We start from the raw sequence: 20717 nt of genomic DNA on the forward strand, positions 1-20717 counted from the left end.
ATCTTTGTTTCCACAATCGTTCTCAAATAGGGAAGGAAAAAAAGTTAATATTGACTGAAGATAATTGCTAAGTAGACAAAGTGATTCTACAGACTAGAATGTACGAACTCTTTTCAGTAAGTTTCAGTCAGACAAATGATAGAACGAGAAACTGAGAGCCTGCAACAAAACAGTCAAAGATAACTTTTTTATGGAATCATTAAGAATATTCAACTCTGTAAGTTTCAAGATAAGTGTATGAGTTCTCATTTGTTTGTTTAAGACAAATATTAATAATAATGTGATTTTCAAAGACTATTCACTTAGTAATTCAATAATATTCCCATGTGAGGGAATAAAACATTTTATTGAAAGGTTTGGGTTTTCATTTTTAAAATCAAGATGACAACGAAGATTCATAGCTTGGTAAAACAAGAGTAAGTCATATCAAACCAACAGTTATCTCCTGTTTTGACTGGATTACCAGACAGAAAAATGAGGGAAATGCATTGAATGTTGCTGACTTTTAGCAAAACATTTTTTAAATGTGCTAACTGATATTCCTATGAATAAAATTGGGAAACATGGTCATGGAGAAATCATAAGAAGAAATGGATTCTCAGTAGATTCCATTACAATACCCAATAGGACTGAGCTCCATTACTGTTAACCTGGGGGAGGTTTTGCATGATGAGTTAGAGAAGTCTCTTAAATTCTCAGTCCACTCAACTTTTATTTGTTAATAATCTGCATGATGATATAGAAAATATGCTTATCAAATATTTAAAATGACCCCAAATCAGAAGTACTACAAGTGAAGTTATTTTTGATTCCTTTTACTCAAGTATAATTAACATATAGTGTTACATTAGTATTAGGTATACAATATATTGATTCAATAATTCCATAGATTACTTGGTGCTCATCACCATAAAGTGTACTCTTAATCTCCTTTATGTATTTCACCCATCCCCTCACCTGCCTCTCCTCTGGCAGCCACAAGGTTGGTCTCTTTATTTGGTCTTTTTATTTAATGTTTCTTTTTTCCTTTGCTTGCTTTGTTTCTAAAATTCCACACATGTGTGGAATGATATGGTATTTATCTTTATTTGTCTAACTTATTTCACTTAACATTATATCCTCTAGGTCCATCCTTGTGGGACCTGGCAAACATCAAGAGCTCATTCTTTTTTTGTAGCCTAGTAATAGTCCAGTATATGTACACATTTTCTTTATTATAATCATATTTATCCATCAATCTATGGATAGACCCTTGGGTTGTTTCCATATCTTGGTTATTGTAAATAAAGCTACAGTGCTCAGTTCGGCAGCACATATAGTAAATAAAGCTACAATAAATGTAGAGGTACATATACCTTTTTTAATTAGAGTTTTAATTTTCTTTGAGTAGATACCCAGTAGTAGAATTACTGGATCATATGGCATATTTATTTTTAATTTTTTTTAAGATTTTATTTATTTATTTGGCAGACAGAGATCACAAGTAGGTAGAGAGACAGGCAGAGAGAGGAGGAAGCAGGCTCCCCGCTGCTGAGCAGAGAGCCCGATGTGGGGCTTGATCCTAGGACCCCGGGATCATGACATGAGCTGAAGGCAGAGGCTTTAACCCACTAAGCCACCCAGGCGCCCCTATTTTTAATTTTTTAAGGAAACCTCATACCATTTTCCACAGCAGCTGCACCAGTTTGCATTCCCACCAACAGTGCAGCAGGGTTGCTTTTTCTTCACATCCTTACCAACACTGGTTATTTCATGATGCCTTTTTGATTCTAGCCATTCTGACAGGTATAAGGTAATATCTCATTGTAGTTTTGATGTGCAGCCCTGATGATGAATGATATTGAGCATATTTTCATATGTCTGTTGGCATTTTGTATGCCTGCTTTGTAAAAAAAAAAAAAAAATGACTATTCAGTTTCTCTGCCCATTTTTTAACTGGCCTATTTGGTTTTTTGGTGTTGAGTTGTATAAATTCTTTATATATTTTGGATATTAACCCCTTTATCAGGTATATCATTTGCAAATATTTTCTTCCATTCAGCAGGTTGCCTTTTTGCTTTGTTGATGGTTTCCTTCACTGTGCAAAAGTTTTTTTTTTATTTTGGTGTAGTCCCAATAGTTTAATTTTGTTTTTGTTTCCCTTGCCTGAGGAAACTATTTAGAACAATGTTTCTATGGCTGATGTCAAGGAAATTGCTGTTTTCTTCTAGGAGGTTTATGGTTTCAGGCCTCACATTTAAGTCTTTGATCCATTTTGAGTTCATTTTGGGGTATGGTGTAAGAAAGTAGAGGGCTACTAATGAAGTTATTTATTCAAGAAATAAAAGATATATCTGTAACTACCAAGGGACAGACATGTTGCTAGATGCTAGGATAAAAGATATGAGTAAGACATTGAGAATCTCACAATATCAGGAACTTAAAATATTTCGTCAGGCCAGTTATATTAGCTAAAGTTTTCTCCTAGTACAGTGACTGGAACACAGTGTAGAGCCAAATTAATATTTTAAGTTAATGAATTAATCCATGAATCTCAGCCTCGAGTTAGAAATCAATATTTAGCCGAAGCGGAGGCCAAAATTGAACACTACTATTAGAGAAAGAACTGCCTGGATAAAAGATTAAATATGAAAAGCTATCCAAATGTCTTGACTATCACAATTTCATACTTAGAATAGAATAGATTTTAAAAGTTTGTATAGTTTAAGAACAATTATGCCTTAGCACTGTCAACTACAAGATTGTCCCTATGGTCGATTTATTGCACATTTGTGATATTAAACAGAGGCTAATTTTCAATGCAGGTTACTGGAAGTGCAAGGAGAAATGAGGATAACTCATCCTTCTCTAATAGTTTCTTTATTTTCTTTATGCTCTATGTTTATTTTTTTTTCTTAAAGATTTTATTTATTTATTTGACAGACAGAGAACACAAGTAGACAGAGGCAGGCAGATAGAGAGGAAGGGAAGCAGGCCCCCTGCTGAGCAGAGAGCCCGATATGGGACTCGATCCCAGGACCCTGAGATCATGACCTGAGCCGAAGGCAGCGGCTTAACCCACTGAGCCACCCAGGCGCCCTTTATGCTCTATGTTTATAACTGAATTGATGATGATTTATCTTACATGTTATTGCATATGATTCTATAGAGGTCCCCCTCATGTAATTTTGATGTGGTGGAATTTATATTCTGCCTATAATTCATCTCCATACAACGTGAAAAATTCTTTCTGTAGTACCTTACTTCATAATTCCTGGCTTAAATGAAATTAAATAACTAACAACGACAAACGGTTTTTATGTAATTTGTTTTCATGCTACAAACACTGATATAACAATTGTTCTATAAAAAAAGAATTACGATATGTTAGTCTAGTTACTCTTTATATTCTTATAAATATTTATGAGATCAGAGAGGTTATTATGTTCTTCCCAAAGTTTTCTGGCTAATACACACTGTTGACATTCATATTGGCTGTCAATATCTTTTCATATTTATTAAATTATTTGAAAATGTTTAGCAGCTTTTACATATCAAATTACTTCCACAATCCTATTAATTATTATAACATTTTTCATTTTTGTTATCAAAACACATGTACTAATCAGTTGGCTGAAAGAGTTTCAACATATTAAAGACTTAAGAAAATTTTTATTCCAAGTTCTCTCTAAAGGGTGTATCTATATTCAAAAGTGAACATGCAGAAATTAACAATAAGTCCATCAGCATGCTTTGGTTGTATTAGCACTTTGCTGAGTAGCTATTATGGTAACCTATGTAATCACAATTCATTCATCATGCACACTTTCAGGGATATCAGATAGTATGTGTAAGTAGGCATTTGGTGATTTGGTCCTCCAAAGGCTGAAGCCAAAACTAGATCATTTCAATTGAATACCAAAGCTTATGCCAAACTTCAGGTACCTCAAAATGCATTTTTTAAGATTTCCTCTTGGAATATTTACTACACAATATACAAAGGGTGAGAGAACAAAAGGACACAATTCCGGGGGTCAAAATAACATTGGGAGCTGTAGATACCTTTAGTAGTGTGACAGGCATGACCCCTTCCCATCATGGAGGCAACAATTTTGTGGGGCTATCAGCCAATAAAAAAGATAATCACAAAAATAAATTCATAATTACAAACTACGGTATGTTCCATTAGAGAAAATATAAGGTGCTTTGAGACTACATTGGGGAAAGTAATTTAAATAAAGAGTCAGGAAAAGCCTCTTTGAGAGAATTACATTTAAGCTGAGAGCTAAAGGATATGTGTGATTTAGTTTAGTGAACTTGGGGAGAAAGAGAATTCCAGACAGGCAGTAGTTTGGCTAATCTTCCTAGTGGGCTGATAGAATGCCCATCAGTGGCACTGGGAAGACTAAGTCAGGAAAAGTCGCAGAAGTTTCTGAAGAGGCCTGAGGGGTCAGATCTTACAAGGTTTGACAAGGCAGGTCCACAATTTTGGATTTTATCCTAGATCTGATAGGAAGCATTTAAAGGGTTGTAAGCAGGAAATTTTCACATTGTAAAGATTGCTCAGAATAATGAAATGAATGTTACATTATTTTAAAAATAATTCTTCATAAAAATGAACTATATCCCCCTTCATCCATGCTATTAGAATTTTCTTGTTTTTGCAGATTGAAGAATTTACCATTCTCATTTACCAAACTGAAAGAGCTTGCAGCTTTGTGGCTTTCTGACAATCAGGTAAAAAATTTTATTACCTGATTTATTTTATTTATTAAGATAAACTATAATTGAAACTTTGACTTACTAACTTATTCCCAATAGATACCCTTGACAATTATTACAAAATATAGATTATCTTCTAGAAGAGAGATTTTTGTAATGATAGCAATTGAAGTATGTATTTCATTGCTACAGAAAATTCAGTACTATAATCCCCACCATCTTTAAATACTTTGATTTGGCATCTATTTCATTCTGAGAGATCTAATACACAAAATGATCACTTTCATACATTGTTATTTTTGATAGTACATATGTGTCCTGAGGGGACATTCTTTAATTATACCTCTGAAGGTAAAGAATAAGAAATTATTAACGCAGTCCTCACAGAGGGAATTATTATCCTGCATGTTCCTTTTTTTTTCATACTTTAATTATAATCAACTTAATTCTAAAACTTTATACAAGAAGTTTTCAGATAGTTTTTGCAAATATTATGAGTACTTTCTGTAAAATTGATTTTATATTATTTTTATACTCAGGAAAATAGATGATAATTGAATCCATAATTGAGTGTTAATGAATAATTTTCATAAGAAAAATAACAAGTAACAGTTGAAGACATCTGATTTGCCACCAGAAAAAAAACTGGCAATAGAAAATTTTGACATAGTTTATTGGTCTTTTTTAACTTTTTTCTTATAATCCTAAATTTTGAAACAGCTATCCCCAAATATGAATGGTCAAATAAAAACAAATCATCTTGAATTTAGTTTCTTATCATTATTTCCTGAGGATAAAATCAACGTTATTGGTAAAGGAATTGTTCAGACTTCTAGGTGTTGGGCTTTTTTTGTGAAAAAATAAAATAAATCTCTACAAAATGTAAGCGCTATAATGTTTGTGCTCCTATAGTCATTATAGCACTTGCTTCCATCTGCTAAGTAAAAACATTAGGTTGTCATTCAAATTCAAATCTTATCAATGACCTATAGATTTTTTTTAAAGATTTTATTTATTTATTTGAGAGAGAGACAGGGAGAGAGAGCATGAGTGAGGAGAAGGGCAGAGAGAGAAGCAGACTCCCCGTGGAGCTGGGAGCCCGATGCAGGACTCGATCCCGGGACTCCGAGATCATGACCTGAGCCAAAGCAATTGTCCAACCAACTGAGCCACCCAGGCGTCCCGAACTATAGATTTTTCAAGGCATTAATGTATCATTATAAATAAGTCATTTCTGGATTCAATGTGAGCTATGCTAATAGAGCAGTCAATGCTAGAGTCCTGCATTGTGAAAAAACATCCACTAATTTCATGATTTATTATTCTTGTGGGAGAATGAACTGAACAGTGACTGCATCATTTAACTTTTATTTAGAACAATGATTTAATGTGTTTCTGACTCCATTTCATGAGGCAAATTGGTATCCCAAATCCCCTTTGTGCTTCACTCCTATTGATAAATGTCATGAAATAAGTGGATTTTTTGAACATTAGATATCCTCATTTCCAGTATATTTATATATGTAGTATATTAATATGTATAGTGTATAATATCAGAGTTCTAAAACACCCTTCAGATAGTATTTCTAAAATCAAATTAATAATAAAGAATGGAATCTTACTCTCCATAAGAAATATATTGTTGATATAGCAGATAAAAAACTACAGGTCTTTATTTTTACACAGACTCTGTCTTTGGTTACAAAAATCTCTCTTAAAAAAATGCTTATGTTTTAACCTATTTAAACTCATAGATAATCTTGCAAAAGCATGAATTTTATAGCAATTTCCTTTTATCTTTTTAAGGCAACAGCTTGTGAAAATGAACAAGCGTATAGAACCACACCAAAATCTTACTTAGTTGAACTAATGTAATACATCTGGGTCTCTTTAAGATTAAAAGTGACATTACCAGTGAAGATGAATAGGTTTTGTAAAAGTGTATTCTAGAGAAAAAGAAACTCTCAATATGAAGACCTTAGAATTTGAGATTATTCCTCAGCAATAGTCTTATTTTATGAAATCCTTTCTTATTTGACTACTTTTTTCCTTGTCTTTGTTTTAATTGTTCATTCAGCTCACTGAGGCCAGACTATTGACCATTATCTTCTATAAAAGTAGTATTCTTCATATTTGCTATCTTATTATTCTAATTTATGTGTTCTTTGCTTCTAGTCCAAAGCCCTTATCCCTTTACAAACTGAAGCCCATCCAGAAACAAAGCAAAGAGTATTGACTAACTACATGTTTCCCCAGCAACCTCGTGGTGATGAAGGTAAATTGTCAGTAAAAATTTCTTCTATGCTTATACAATTATGGATTAAAGGAACTAATTTTATTCTGATCTCTGGCCAGGAATCCTGGCCCATGGGCAAGGCTATAAAAATAATTACATGGCACATATAAATCATCCAGGGGTTAACCCTAAGCATGAATCTTATCTTCATAATTGGCAAGGAAGAAGTCAAACTTTCATTATTTGCCGATGACACGAAACCTATATAGAAAACTTGAAAGACTCCACCAAAAACTACTAGAAATGATAAAGAATTCACTAAAGTTGCGCAATACAAAATCAACATCAACTATATTATTTTAAATAAGAATCCAAAAAATGTAACTCTCCCTTTTCATATCTTACATGAAAATATTGATTTCTAGGAACAACTTCCCTTGGGGGGTTGCAAGACTAGGTCATTAACTAGAGTATCCAGCTAACTGAAATGAGCTAAGAGTCAGACCTAAGGAAGGTTCAACAAACCTTTTTATTTTCTGTGTTCACCAATTTCACGAACACAATTTAAACATTCTGCCCACTGATTGCAGGCCCCAACTCATTTCACGTTAACAGTCAACCATAAAGAGATGACTTGAAAATAATGATCATTCTTTCTCTTCCAAGTTGGGTTTCTCTAAGTGATGTCAGTAGCTCTGATAGGAATAGTTATTGCAAATCTAAACCTTTTTTAAAATCAATCTTCTATACTTTCTGATGACAAATTTCACAAAAATTTTAAAGGAAGTTTGTCCTTTACCATTTAGAACTCCAAATAGGCTCCTTAGCCCAAGCCAGAACAGGCAGCTACACGTGTTTTCTAGTCTTACAGTAATGGTAATTCTTAGAAGAGTAGATCCACTTTAATATACCCATGGATTAAATCCACCCAATCCACTTGAATGAGAGCAACTTTTTTTTTTCATTTTATTTTATTTTATTTTATTTTATTTTATTTCTTTTCAGTGTCCAGAATCCATTGTTTATGGATCTATTTTCAGGGATAATTATGTTAAACATCTTTAGTCTTTGACTTGTAAATATAAGTGAATCATTTTGGGATACTTTAGAATATTTTATTCAAATTTTGACTTACAAAAGTAGGAAAAGGGTAGATTGTTTTCATATTTTTTTCAGTCTTCAGTAAAACTGAGTTTTTAAATTTTTACAAGAGAAGTCACCATTCTACTTACGCTATAAGAAAAACCTTAAGTAAGGATTGTTTTTATTCATGTAACTTTACTTATATTATCATATTAGTATCCTAAGATTATGAAAGTATTTTTTTAAATGTAGGGAAAATTGGAAAGAGTCTCAGATTTCCTGGTAATTTCTGAGATACAGTCTCATAGATTAAATTCCTCATTTATTGCAGGGAGTAAGGTAGATCTAGTAAGGCAAGTCATGACGTTAAGGAATTAGCCTGATTTATGTTCTGTTCTGTTTTCCTTTGAGGAAAGAAGAGTGGTAATAGAAAAATTTTTTGAACTTTAAGTAAGTTACCCTTTGGCTTTTCAGACAGAAGTATAATAAATGAATTTTCAGAATCCCTTGCAACAAAAAAAGGAAATACATGATAAAGTTCATCTTTCGGGAAAGAATTTAGACTAAACTAAGTACTTGTATTGCATTTTCAGCCTATATTTTGATATAAAATAAAGATTTATAAGCCACTTATTTTCTTTGTTGAGACATATTTAGACTAGTTTTGAGACTGTAATTTTAAAGTTACCCTAAAAACAAGCTCCCCTTCATTATCCCCACAACCGCATACACACACCAAAAAGAAAAGCTTGCAATCACACATATTTTACTGAAAAGCCAATGTTATGTAGTATGTTTTATAAAATCCTGATAGAATTTAGTGGCTACAAATGTGGGTAAAGGCTCTGTAATCACACAGACATGGAACGGAATCCTGCATTGACCCAGAGAAGCTGTACAACTTTGAGCAAATCTCTTAAAGCTAGCGAGAGTTTTCTCATTAACAAACTGAGGATATATTAGTACTATCACTGGTGTGCTAGTGTGAAGATTAAAAAATAATGTTTTAAAAATGTATATTCCAACTCTCTTTTTATTATTATTATTATTATCCTTTGGAGAACCTGTTCTCCACACTAGAAAACTTCCCAATCCCAGTATATAATTTATATGTACTTAGGAAAGCTGAATTTGAATTAAGATATAAGAAAACACGTAACAAATATCAAGGGTATTTTATTCCCTCTCTTCTCTTTCTTTCCTTCTTTTTTCCTTTATTTCCTTCTTTCTTTCTCTTTATTTTCCCCTTTTTAAAAATTTTTGTACTTGTTTGCAGTACCTATTGCCATTTTTTGAATAGTGTACTAAGCTCTATAAATAACACTTCATGTAAAAAAAGCAATAATACTTTGGAATCTAACTGTAGATTTCCAGTCAGACAGTGACAGCTTTAACCCTACACTGTGGGAAGAGCAGAGACAACAACGCATGACTGTTGCCTTTGAATTTGAAGAAAAAAAGGAAGATGACGAAAATGCTGGGAAAGTTAAGGTGAAACTTTTCATTTTGTTTCTTCTTTCCTCTCATTATTTTTGTTTATCCATTGTTATTATTAAAATAGACTTTGGGACAAATTGAGTGACCTCTGCTTAAAGGTCAGATACATCTTTGTGTCTCCTTCATTAGAGCATGATGGTAATTTGAAAAGCATTGTGTCCTTCAGAATGTCCCAATTCTGACTGAGCAAATTTGATATACCACCCCATCTTACAGAGTGACAACATGAAAGAGATTCAAGGTGAGAGAAAACCAAAACAGACGAATCTGGGTGATAGGCTTTACCTACGAACCTTATTACATTTTTGAAACAGTGAAATTGTTTTCTTTTAATCACTAAGCAAGGCACCAGGCAGACCATATGGGACCAAAATATACATTTATGGAGGAGCCAGTGGATTAATATGTTATATTGGCTTTAAAATCTCCGAAAGATTTTAGGTCTCTACGGTATCTGGGAAGAATTTATGAGTTTTCTTAAATGAGAAAACAAGTTTTAAAGGAGGCAAGTGCCTAATAGCAGGTGATACTCAATTTTTTCACCTCAAACATCTTTTTAAAAATCCTTTATTGGAAGTAATCTAAGTCAAATAACAAAGTGGAGCTTTAAAATCCATATTTTTTCATTATTTAAATGATATTTAAAGAGATTTTATCATCAGATCATCATATTGTCATCATGGCAACATCTTGAATCTCTAATCATTTATAGAAATATTTGTGTACCTTTTCTATCATGAATACTAACAGCTCTCATTCTGAGTGACTAATTGCCTAAGTAAATGTATGTGCATCCTATTAACAGATCTAGATTGTGTAATGTGTTTTTTCTGTCCCCTCATTCCCACATTTTCTAAACTTTTTTCTTAAACCAACACACCCTGGAACCTTATTAGATTTAGACAGTAAGGTATTGACAAGGCTTACCTCTACATCATTGTGAAAAATCCAAAATGGATTCCCAAATCAAAATGATAGTTTTGTTAATGATTTGGGTTTAAAAAAATGTTTCTGGATGCTTGGTTAATGCTATCTAATAACCAAAGAAACATTTTTTTTTAATTTGTGAATTTCTAGAAATAGCATTGCCAAACTAAAAATAAACAAAGACCCTTACAGCATTTCAGTTCTAGTTTTAAGATTTCATACATTAAATCTAGAACCAATGGATGATGCATTCTATACTGGACCTCTGATTCATTCTTTTACCTCACTGAATGTCAAAAACTACATGCTTATTCCTAAAAATCCATATTCAAAGGCTCTAACAAGAAAATAGTACTCTGATATACTCTGGTATATGTGTCAATGAAAACATAAAATGCAAACAGTTATTTAGAAGCCCTGTTTGTGTGTTATGTGGTCAGGTGTGTTTATAATCAGAGTAGGCTCATTATACTTTAGATTGAATTTTCTTTGTACTTATTTATATTTGGTTTATTTATATTTTGGTGAAACAATATTTGTTTCGAAAACCTCAAACACTTGGTTTTAACTAATTTGAATATTTCCAATGCCACTGGCTATTGGACAAATTAGAACACAAACAAACTTCTAAATAAATCATCATGGAAGCATGATGAATGGAATATACAGAAATCTTACACCAAATCAATCACACTTTTCTGGTTCATTACATATACATTAAATTTAACACCATTTTACCTTTTATTTATATAAAATTAAGAGAGGAACCACTGACCTATGCCATCAGCTTCCAAATGGACTAGAGTATAATGCCCTACTTATAGAGCGTATAGTGTAGTGTGAATGCTGCATTGTGTGAAAAAATTGTGACCCGTTAGCTTCATATGATATTGGTACTGTTTTATTACAGAGAGTTCGAACTAATTTTTTGATGGTTGTTTTAAATGCATTACCCAGAGTGAAAAAAAATATCAAGAGTAGAAAAATGATAAAGTGAAAGTATTGCTACAGTGCTCCTCTTTCTCCCAGAAAATGGAGATTCCTTCTCCCACAGGATCACCCCTGCCAAGCCCCCTGGGAAAGGGGCCAGCGTGGGATTACTCTCCAACCTGCCAGACTGTCTGGCGATTGCTGCACACCATGGGCCAGGTGTGATCAGCAGATCCAAGATATGCCCGTCCCCCAGAATGACCCACAGCTGGCATGGGGTTGTATAAGTGGCCTCCAGCAGGAAAGGAGCATGTGTACTCCATTGCCAGTTGCAGCACAATCCACCACTCTTCCCTCTCTAAGTGGCAGACAGGTAGGCCTAGGTGTTTGGGGTAGGAGAATCCCCCATGTAGAGGCAACCTTGGAACAGTGGTTTTATGGGGTATGTTCTGCATGATTTGGGGTAAGAAATGTTGATCCTATAGGAACCATCCAATTGCCAATGTTTGACCTCAGTTTAAGTTTTTGTTCGTTGACATTGGCAATGGGGTGGGAAGACCAAGTCAGAGGGGAGGGAACATCAATAATGAGGTGCCTAATGGTGGGATATATGGCATGATTTTTTTATTTGGGTGCTTCAGTTTTATTTATGTTTTTATTTTTAAAGATTTCTTTTTCTTTAAAGTGTGGGAATACCAATAGTTGGGCAGAATGTTGATGACACTATTGATAAAATCTAAATTGCCCCCACACCACGCACACATTTTTGTATTATCAATTCAGAGGGAGATTAAGTAACTAAAACCTGATTCTTAAAATAGCATGAGCTTTGAATTGAAATTTGCTTTGAGTGGACTTTGAGCACAAAGATGGACATTGTTGAAAAGCATCAATTTCCCTCCAATTTGAAGGCACAGATTATGACAATTCCTGTAAGAGAAGATTGGTTTGGGAGTTGTGGCAAATAGGGCTTCCTTATCTCAGTGGGTTGGGTGTTTAAAATTCAATGAAAAAAAAAAAATGTCTTCATGGGATGAGAAAGGACACTACATTTTTGGTAAGCTTTACCATCCACATGCAATGGACTAGAGTCTTACTCTGTGTCTTAAATTATTTCTGCAATATAAGGTCAACTGAGAATCCTAACTAAAACTCCTATAGGCTTCCTTTCTATGTAAAATGTTCTGATTAATTCCCAGAATAAGATCCCTAATGATCAGTCATCAAAGCATCAACTATTACTTCTCTTACTGGAATTTATAGTCAAACCAAATAAGAATTTAATCATTATATAAGAAAACCACAGTTCTTTGAGAATTCAAGATACCATGTCTAAATGCCCTAGCTATTAACACAAATTCTTCTATTGCTAAACTTTTGGGAGTCTCCAACATCTTGCAGCTGCTATTTGCATTTACTGCACTTTTTTTTTTTTTAAAGATCTGAGATATATAGAATGTTGTAAAACATTTCTATTTTTCTAAAATTAAAATGAAGAAACATTGCAATGAAAATCTTGCATTTTAATAAAATGTATATGTAAAATGAACAAATACTTTATGGTGAGTGATATATGCAACATTTTCATAAGAACAATTGACAGTTTTTTCCCATTTATACCATAAATGAATTTACATTATTTCTCCATCCCATATTAGAATGAGAGAATATTTCTAGTCTATGTATTTAGAAATATAAAGAAACTACTTTTATTTGGGCATGACTGAAGTATTAATAATATTGTATTATGATCATTTTTTTTATTTCTGAAGCATTGCATAAGAGTTAAAAAGTAGGAAGGCATAGGCAAAACAATCTGTAAAAGGGTATAAAATGTGCTTTTACAGAGCTTACAAACATAACAATTCTAAAATATTATAGTTTCTTTTAAGAAGAAATTATAAAATAACTGCTTAAAAATTTGAAATTATCTTGTTATTTAACTCAATAAAATTTATATTTTAGAGTTACACAACACTTTTTTTCTACAAGATTATACAAATATGTGCTTTACTTATATCAGAGAATAGCCTTGAGCCGAGTAACACAACATAAGCTTTGGAGTCAAAGACCTGAGTTGTATGACTTTGGGCAAGGAACTTACAGTGCCTGAGCCCTATTCAGTGCCTGAGCCCATATTTTCCCAGGGGAAAAGGAACAGCTGCTACAATGGATTATAAAATTTAAACTATATTTAATTATAATTAATTATAAATATTTAATGAATGTTAATAATTATAATTATTTATAGTTTATTTATATTCAAATCTATGGTAAACAATAAACAATAAAATAAGAATTATTTATTATATAAATAACTATTAATAATTTAAATATCTTTATAAAACATTTTGCATGTGCCTGGCAGATGGCAGATACTGACTAAATGATAGTTGTTGCTATACGCAATCTGGAAAAAGTCCAAACTGTTACAGGTAGTATGGAGTTTTATATGTGTATATATATATGTGTGTGTATATATATATACACATTCATATATATATGTTATATGTAGTAAAATATAAACTGCCAAGAAAATTCAGATTTTAAAAATACCTAAGTAGAATCTGATTTTAGAAAATAGTATCTAATCTCTGTATAGAATTTATACATTTCCAAGATTTTCATAGTTATTATCTCATTTTAGTTCTAGATTAACTAAAGATATTATCATTCCCATTTTACACGAACAGAAACTGGACAGAAAAATTAGTGGTTGACAGCTTCTCGGGGGTAAATCTGTGGCTTAGATTTAGGTTTCCTGACTCCACGTCCAGCAAGTTCTGTTGGTAGACTAGTAAATGGGAAGCAAGGAGCTTGTTGTCTAGGTGGAAAAAAATCCAAGTTTTATAGGACCTGAAACTCCCACAGTTCAGAGAAGGGCTTCTTTAAGGAAAAGAATATGAAATAATCATGTAAATAAAAAAGTAGGACCCCTCACAAGACTATGGAAAAAGCATACACAGGTGATAGGCTCTAAAGCTTAAGCTTCATTAGCCTGACAAATCTGCTTCTGTTTCTAAATTTAAATATTTTTCAGAGATAAAGTACCCAAACATATTCTGATGATGTGACTAAAATATTATATTAACATGCTTATAAAATAACCAGAAAATATTGGCAATATGACCATTAGTATATAGTCATCTCACTGTGTCAGATGAGACATAGCATCTACAAAAAATAAATTACATTATTCACTTTAGAAGTGTAATTTTAGCAATGAGTATTTTTTAAGGTACATAAAATTTTAATCTATTGTCTTACATGAAAATTACTTTTCATTCATATACCATTGGTCATTAAAAATTAAAAGATGTTCTTAATTGGCATTATAGCCATACCACTCCACAATCTATATTTTTTTAAATGTAGTTTTTTGACCTTTAGGCCTTTGCTATCAAGTACTTTTAAATGAGTTCAACAATGTAATTTAAAATTAGACTTAATCTGTGATTAACATTTCTAATACCAATTTAAACAGCAGATCCAAGAATGCATGCATCCCAATGGACTTTGTCTAGCATGGATATCATTCTTTTTATGTTTATTTAAGAATGCTTTACAAATTAAGTACCCTGAGCTATATTTATATTACATTTTAACAACTTACACTTTTTTTCTGAGAACTCTAACTTTTTCTTGGGTTATATTTTTAAACGGTAGCTTTATTTCTATATATTATTAATTTCATTCTTATTTGTTTGGAAGTGTAAAAGACTACAACAGTACTTATACTAGTAAAATTATCTGGGTTTTCCTCAACTTTCCAAAAACTATTGGAAAAAGAATTTTTTATGTATTATACTGAAAGGAATGTTAGAAGTCATCATGTGGAGTCCAATTTCAGTATTTGATATGGAAAATGAGCCACAAGGAAGAATAAATATAACAAAGTTGGTGGATTTGTTAAAACTGCAGATGAGCAAAAGTGTTTGAATTCATATTTATAATCCTCAGATCTATTCCACCATCATAGTTTCTTACATCCCATGAATTACATGGGTGTGGGTGGGTGGTATGTGTATGCCCACCCCACTTTCTCCTTTCCTCTCATTCCCCTCCATCCTTCTTCAGATTTGCTTTCTTCTCCCTTCCTCTCAACCTACCCCCCAACACACTTTCCACAGAAACATAGTCACCACAATCACATAAACCATTCCATTTTGTAAAGTTGGTTCTACTCAGATGCAAAAAGATATGACAGTTGGAATAAGCCGGGACAAATAAATCTGCTCCTTGTTTTCCTTCCCACTCTTTTTTACTCGCCATGGATACTTTATTTATTCCAATTTAAGGAAATTTTAAATATTCTGATAATGGGATTTTCTATTGGAAATGTCTCATATTTTCTCTTTCTGAATTAAATGTGAAGAATAATCGTTAATATATATGTTCCCTAAAGTCAGCTTGACACAACAAAAATGAATTCAAGACTAGAAATAAATAACTGGGTAATATAAACCAAAATTTACATGTTTATCTAGAATATCTTAGAAAATCTCCTCAATTTTTAATTTTCCTCTTATTTTAAGACATTACCCACAAAGCATGTTACTTTATTAGGGTAAAAGCTAAATGTAAAAGTCACCCTGAAGCCTATTCTTTTTAGGTATTTACAAGACTTAGCTGCCTGACCTTTTGGTATAACATGCTAATTAACACAGAGCTAATGAACATTTGGTAGCAGATACTGTCAATTCCCCATTTTTTAATCCGTGATAAACTCTTCTTGTAAATCTTTTGGGGTCTTCTCTTATCGTCTATGTTGATATTCCAAAGACAGCTTTAACATGAAAATAACTACTAATAAATAATTAAGATAGGGAAGGAACAGCTTCTAAAGTGTAAAAACACCTAATAGAACACTGAAAATCTTTGGATTACCAGTTACTTATGTATCTGACCTACTGCTATTGCAACCAGCTGCAGGGTAGGTCTAACGATAGAATATAACCCCAAAATTGTTTTTAATCTAGAAGGTGGCAGGGTGGGAAGAGGCCCCATGAGGGCAAAATTGCAAAGAACACTATGTGCTCTGCTCTACATTTTCTCAGCCAGCTCAACACTCACTATATTGCATTTGGTTTTACTACTGCACATGAAATGGAATAGTTTTATGAACATGTTTGCCGAAGGTATTTTTATGTTAAATTTCTTTTTATAAACTTCTAGGTTGAAATAAACCTAAAACGATATCCAACTCCTTACCCAGAGGATTTAAAGAATATGGTAAAATCTGTACAAAATCTGGTGGGTAAGCCAAGCCATGGAGTGCGTGTTGAGAATTCAAATCCAACTGCTAACACGGAGCAAACTGTGAAAGAAAAATATGAACACAAGTGGCCTGTAGCCCCAAAGGAGATAACAGTGGAGGTATTTCAAGGTTATTGGTAATTGCCAGTGTGGTTTGGATTTTTTGGAATTACTAAATTATATGGTTTTTTTTAACTGATTAGATCTTCTCTGATAAGTACATTTATTCCCCTGAAATACAAATGAGTCTCTCTACTTTTTCAAACTATGAGGGTTGCATTTAATCAATTACAGATAAATGACACCCTCATGGTCTGAAATTATTAATACAGCTCCAAAAGTTCCAATACACACAGAAGGAATAACTTGCTCACTCAGCTAGGCCTTGCCAGTAAGTGCATTATATCATTTTCACTATACTCTTTTGGCTACCCCAAACTTTTATTGTATGAGTCATTAGAAAAGACTAAATGAAGATTTTTTTTTTTTTTTACTCTGCAAATCTCAGTAAAATTCTCGATCAGATTTAGAGCCATTTTTTGTTTGTTTCTGTGTTTAGATTAAAACCTTTATAAGAAACACTACTGTAAACATGACAAAGAGGAGATAAGTTTGAAATTTAGCTTTTCTGGATGTAGCCTTGTGAAACTTAATTCCTATATTTTAGAATAAACTAGATGTTCATCCTTACCCATTTGTGTGGTCTGAAAAGAATTCAACTACATTTATGCCACCTCTGTACTATCTCATCCACTCTTCAGCTAATTTGGTTATCACCTTTTTATCTTCATTAGAGACATACCTGATATGAGTACATCTAGAAGTAACTATATCTACTTCTCAAAAATCTAAGTTCGTGAAACTCTTTTACAAATCTGCATTTCACAGCGTCAATTTGTTGCACTGATTAAACACCAACTGTATATTTAGCACTGTGCTAAACACTGTGAGAGAGAGAAAAGAAATATAAAATGTGCACACAGTCCCCAAGTAATTTAGAGCCTTGCCAAGTAAAATTACCACAGATGCAGTGATTAGAGAACACAGTATCTGAACTACGATCGCGTGATTAGTTGTGGGATGGAGCGTATAATAGTACTTTAAGAAATTGGAAAGAGACCTGATCACTGCCACTCAATTAAAAAGTTGTGTGAAACAGTTTAAGGTTGCAGTGCATATTGAAAATGGGGTGCTTCTTTTAAAGTCGAAAGAGAGGAAGTCATTCCAGACAAAGGGAAAAAAGATTGAGCAAAAGTAAGCACGGTGCGAATACCTGCCAGTGGAGGGATCAGCCTGCCCCAGAAAAGAAGATTACAGCTTGGTATCCAGGGAGGAAAACTTCAGTAAATACTCATTTCCCTACTTTTAGGGGGGTTTTTTGCAAAATAAGCAAATGACATGAATGAAATCAATATTATTGTATTATTGTACTCTTTCCTTTTAAAATATCAGAGATAGGCAATAGAAGAGAAACAGACTTTTCTTTTATCTCTAAGATACTGCAATAATATAAAAAGGAACAAAGCCGACATTTAGGAGGAACACACTAACTACAACTACACTTCATATTTAAACCTCATGCAATCACAGTTTAACATTAAAATGATTGTGAGGTCATGCTTAACCCATAAACTGAGTGATTTTACTTTAAATAAGAAGATTCTAAAATTGCTTAATACAGGGTTAGGATAGATGAAGCAAGGAAAAGATGGTTTTGGCCATAAATTTAGTGATAACCCTACTGAGAAAATAAATCTTAAAATTATTCCAAAAGCATTTAAAACTTGAAAAATCCAAAATTAAATTTAATGTTTCTTCCCCAAATTTGCTTCTGCTCCTATATGCCCAGTCCTGATCTCTGCTAACTAACACCATTATTTGTTAGTTTACTCGAGTTAGAAATTGAAAGGTATTTGATTTCTTTTTCCTTCTTTCTCTCTACTCACTGCCTCTCCAGTCACCTAAATCTATGTATTTTCATCTAAGTGTATCTCCTCAACCTCCTCAGGCCCTCAATTCTGTTCTGCATTATTATAAAAACTGTCAACTTCTTGGCTCACGTTGTCCCCAGCCCCCTCATTACTTTGTCAATAAACTGGTTTTTTTAAAGATGGTATTTATTTAAGAGTGAGAGAGAGCACAAGCAGGGGGAAGAACAAAGAGACAGGGACAGGCAGACTCTCTGCTGAGCAGAGAGCCCAATAAGGGACTCAATTTCTGGACCCTGAGATCATGACCTGAGCCAAAGGCAGATGCTTAACTGATTGAGCTACCTAGGTACCCCAGAGAATACGAATTTTTAATTCAGTCCAGTTCAGTTAACATTCCCTAATAATGATCTTTTTAAGACCCAAATCTAATTTTCCCTTCTTAAAAACACTTGTTTCCTATCTAATTGAAACTCAGTCTTAAGCTTTATAGTGATTTACCCCAACTTTTCTTAGTTTTCTTCTTCTCCTGGCCTTTTCTCTTAAATAGAAATTTCACTGGTAATTTCAATACTTTTTCTAAAATTGAGATTCTAGATCTTCTTTCCCCAGCTTTTACCCATCCTAGAACAAAGTGAAACTGTTGCTTTTTTATCATCCTCCCTTTTTGAATTGCTCACCCAGATAAAGGGGCCACACTCCATATTTTCAACTTCCACATAAAATAAACATAGATAGCCAAGTGTCCAGCTGATCAGTGTATATGAAGCATTTTATTGTATGTTTTGCACTTGTATGACATTTTAAAGTAATTATTTAGTTCATACTGTCAAGAATGTGGAAGAAAATATCACACATTGCATGATACATTTATCCATATGGTTAAATATGGAAAACCAAGGAAAAAAGAATAAGGTGAGTAGAACCAGAAGCAGAAAATGATAAGAATAAACAAGGTAAATAGATTATAAATGCAGCAGAGAAAAGGAAAAGGAAAAGTAAATCAACATTTCTTGATGTCTTTCTATTTGTCAACCCTATGCGAAGAGTTTTAGTATGTGTTATGCTAGACAAAGAAAACAGTGGGGAGGGGCATATGAATAAGCAGGACAAGGAGGTATGAAGGTTGTCTTCTACCTCCATATTCCTTTATATAAGTTTTATGAAGCTTACATTTGCTTTTCCCAGTGTCTTAGTCCATTCAGGTTGCTATAAAAGAATACCATAGACTACATGGTTTATAAAGAAAAACATTTATTTATCATAGTTCTGGAGGCTAAGAAGTCCAAGATCAAAGTCCTAACAGATTCAGCATCTAGTAAAGACCTACTTCCTGATTTATAGATGACCGTCTTCTCTCTCTGACCTCATACAGTTTTGAAAGGAGATAGGGAGCTTTCTAGGGTCTCTTATAATAGCACTAATTTCACTCATGACCTAATCACCTCCCAAATGTCCCACTTCTAAATATCATCATATAGGTTTCAACTTATGAATTTTGAGGGGACACAACCATTCAGTCTTTAGCACCCAGCTTTTTATAGGACTAGCACTTCTGCATCTTTCCAAATTTGAGTTTAAAGATGACCTCAACAGTAAGGTCTTCCCTGAGCACCATGGTCAGTAGAACCTCTGATTCCTCTATCACATCATCCTGTTAATTCGTGTTAAAGATAATGAAAGCATTTATGATTATGTTGTTTATTAACTTCAGACTGAGTTTCATGAGGGCAAGAACCAGGTATGTCTTGTCTATCATTGTCTTTCTGGTGTGTAACACAGTGCCTAGTACAGAGTCAGACACAATAAATATTTGCTGAGTACATGAACAACTGATAGAGTCTAGTGTTGTAATACTGATAACGTGTCTCTTTGTCAAATTAGAAGTTAATTGAGGGAAGAACAATTTCTCTTAAGTTTTTGTCAAATTAATCATTATTGAGTGTTGAATGCCATACCTGGTTATATTTTATCACCTATATGTTGAATAGCATGTATTTTAAAAACAACAATTTACCATATTAACACATTAATACAATATTATGAGTAAAGGCAAAACATCATGATGAAGAATATTAGGAGAGTGAGGAAAGCAAGGAAAGAGGAAGGAAGGAAGGAAGGAAGGAGAATGGTATGGTAAATAAATTATGACTTAAAAT

At 33.1% G+C, this 20717-nt stretch overlaps 1 protein-coding gene across 3 annotated transcripts in view; it reads left to right on the forward strand.

Annotated features, from left to right (window-relative positions):
- LRRC7 (leucine rich repeat containing 7) overlaps positions 1–20717 on the forward strand; it is a 432771-nt gene that overhangs the window by 320861 nt on the left and 91193 nt on the right. For all 3 annotated transcript variants that reach the window (XM_059376850.1, XM_059376851.1, XM_059376852.1), the window contains 5 exons: positions 4647–4716; positions 6877–6976; positions 9387–9511; positions 11499–11747; positions 16550–16750. In XM_059376850.1, coding sequence (XP_059232833.1) covers positions 4647–4716; positions 6877–6976; positions 9387–9511; positions 11499–11747; positions 16550–16750 — 745 coding nt within the window. The remainder of the gene's footprint in view (positions 1–4646; positions 4717–6876; positions 6977–9386; positions 9512–11498; positions 11748–16549; positions 16751–20717) is intronic.

The sequence above is a fragment of the Mustela nigripes genome, chromosome 14 (assembly GCF_022355385.1).
Source record: "Mustela nigripes isolate SB6536 chromosome 14, MUSNIG.SB6536, whole genome shotgun sequence".
Classification (NCBI taxonomy): Eukaryota; Metazoa; Chordata; class Mammalia; order Carnivora; family Mustelidae; genus Mustela; species Mustela nigripes.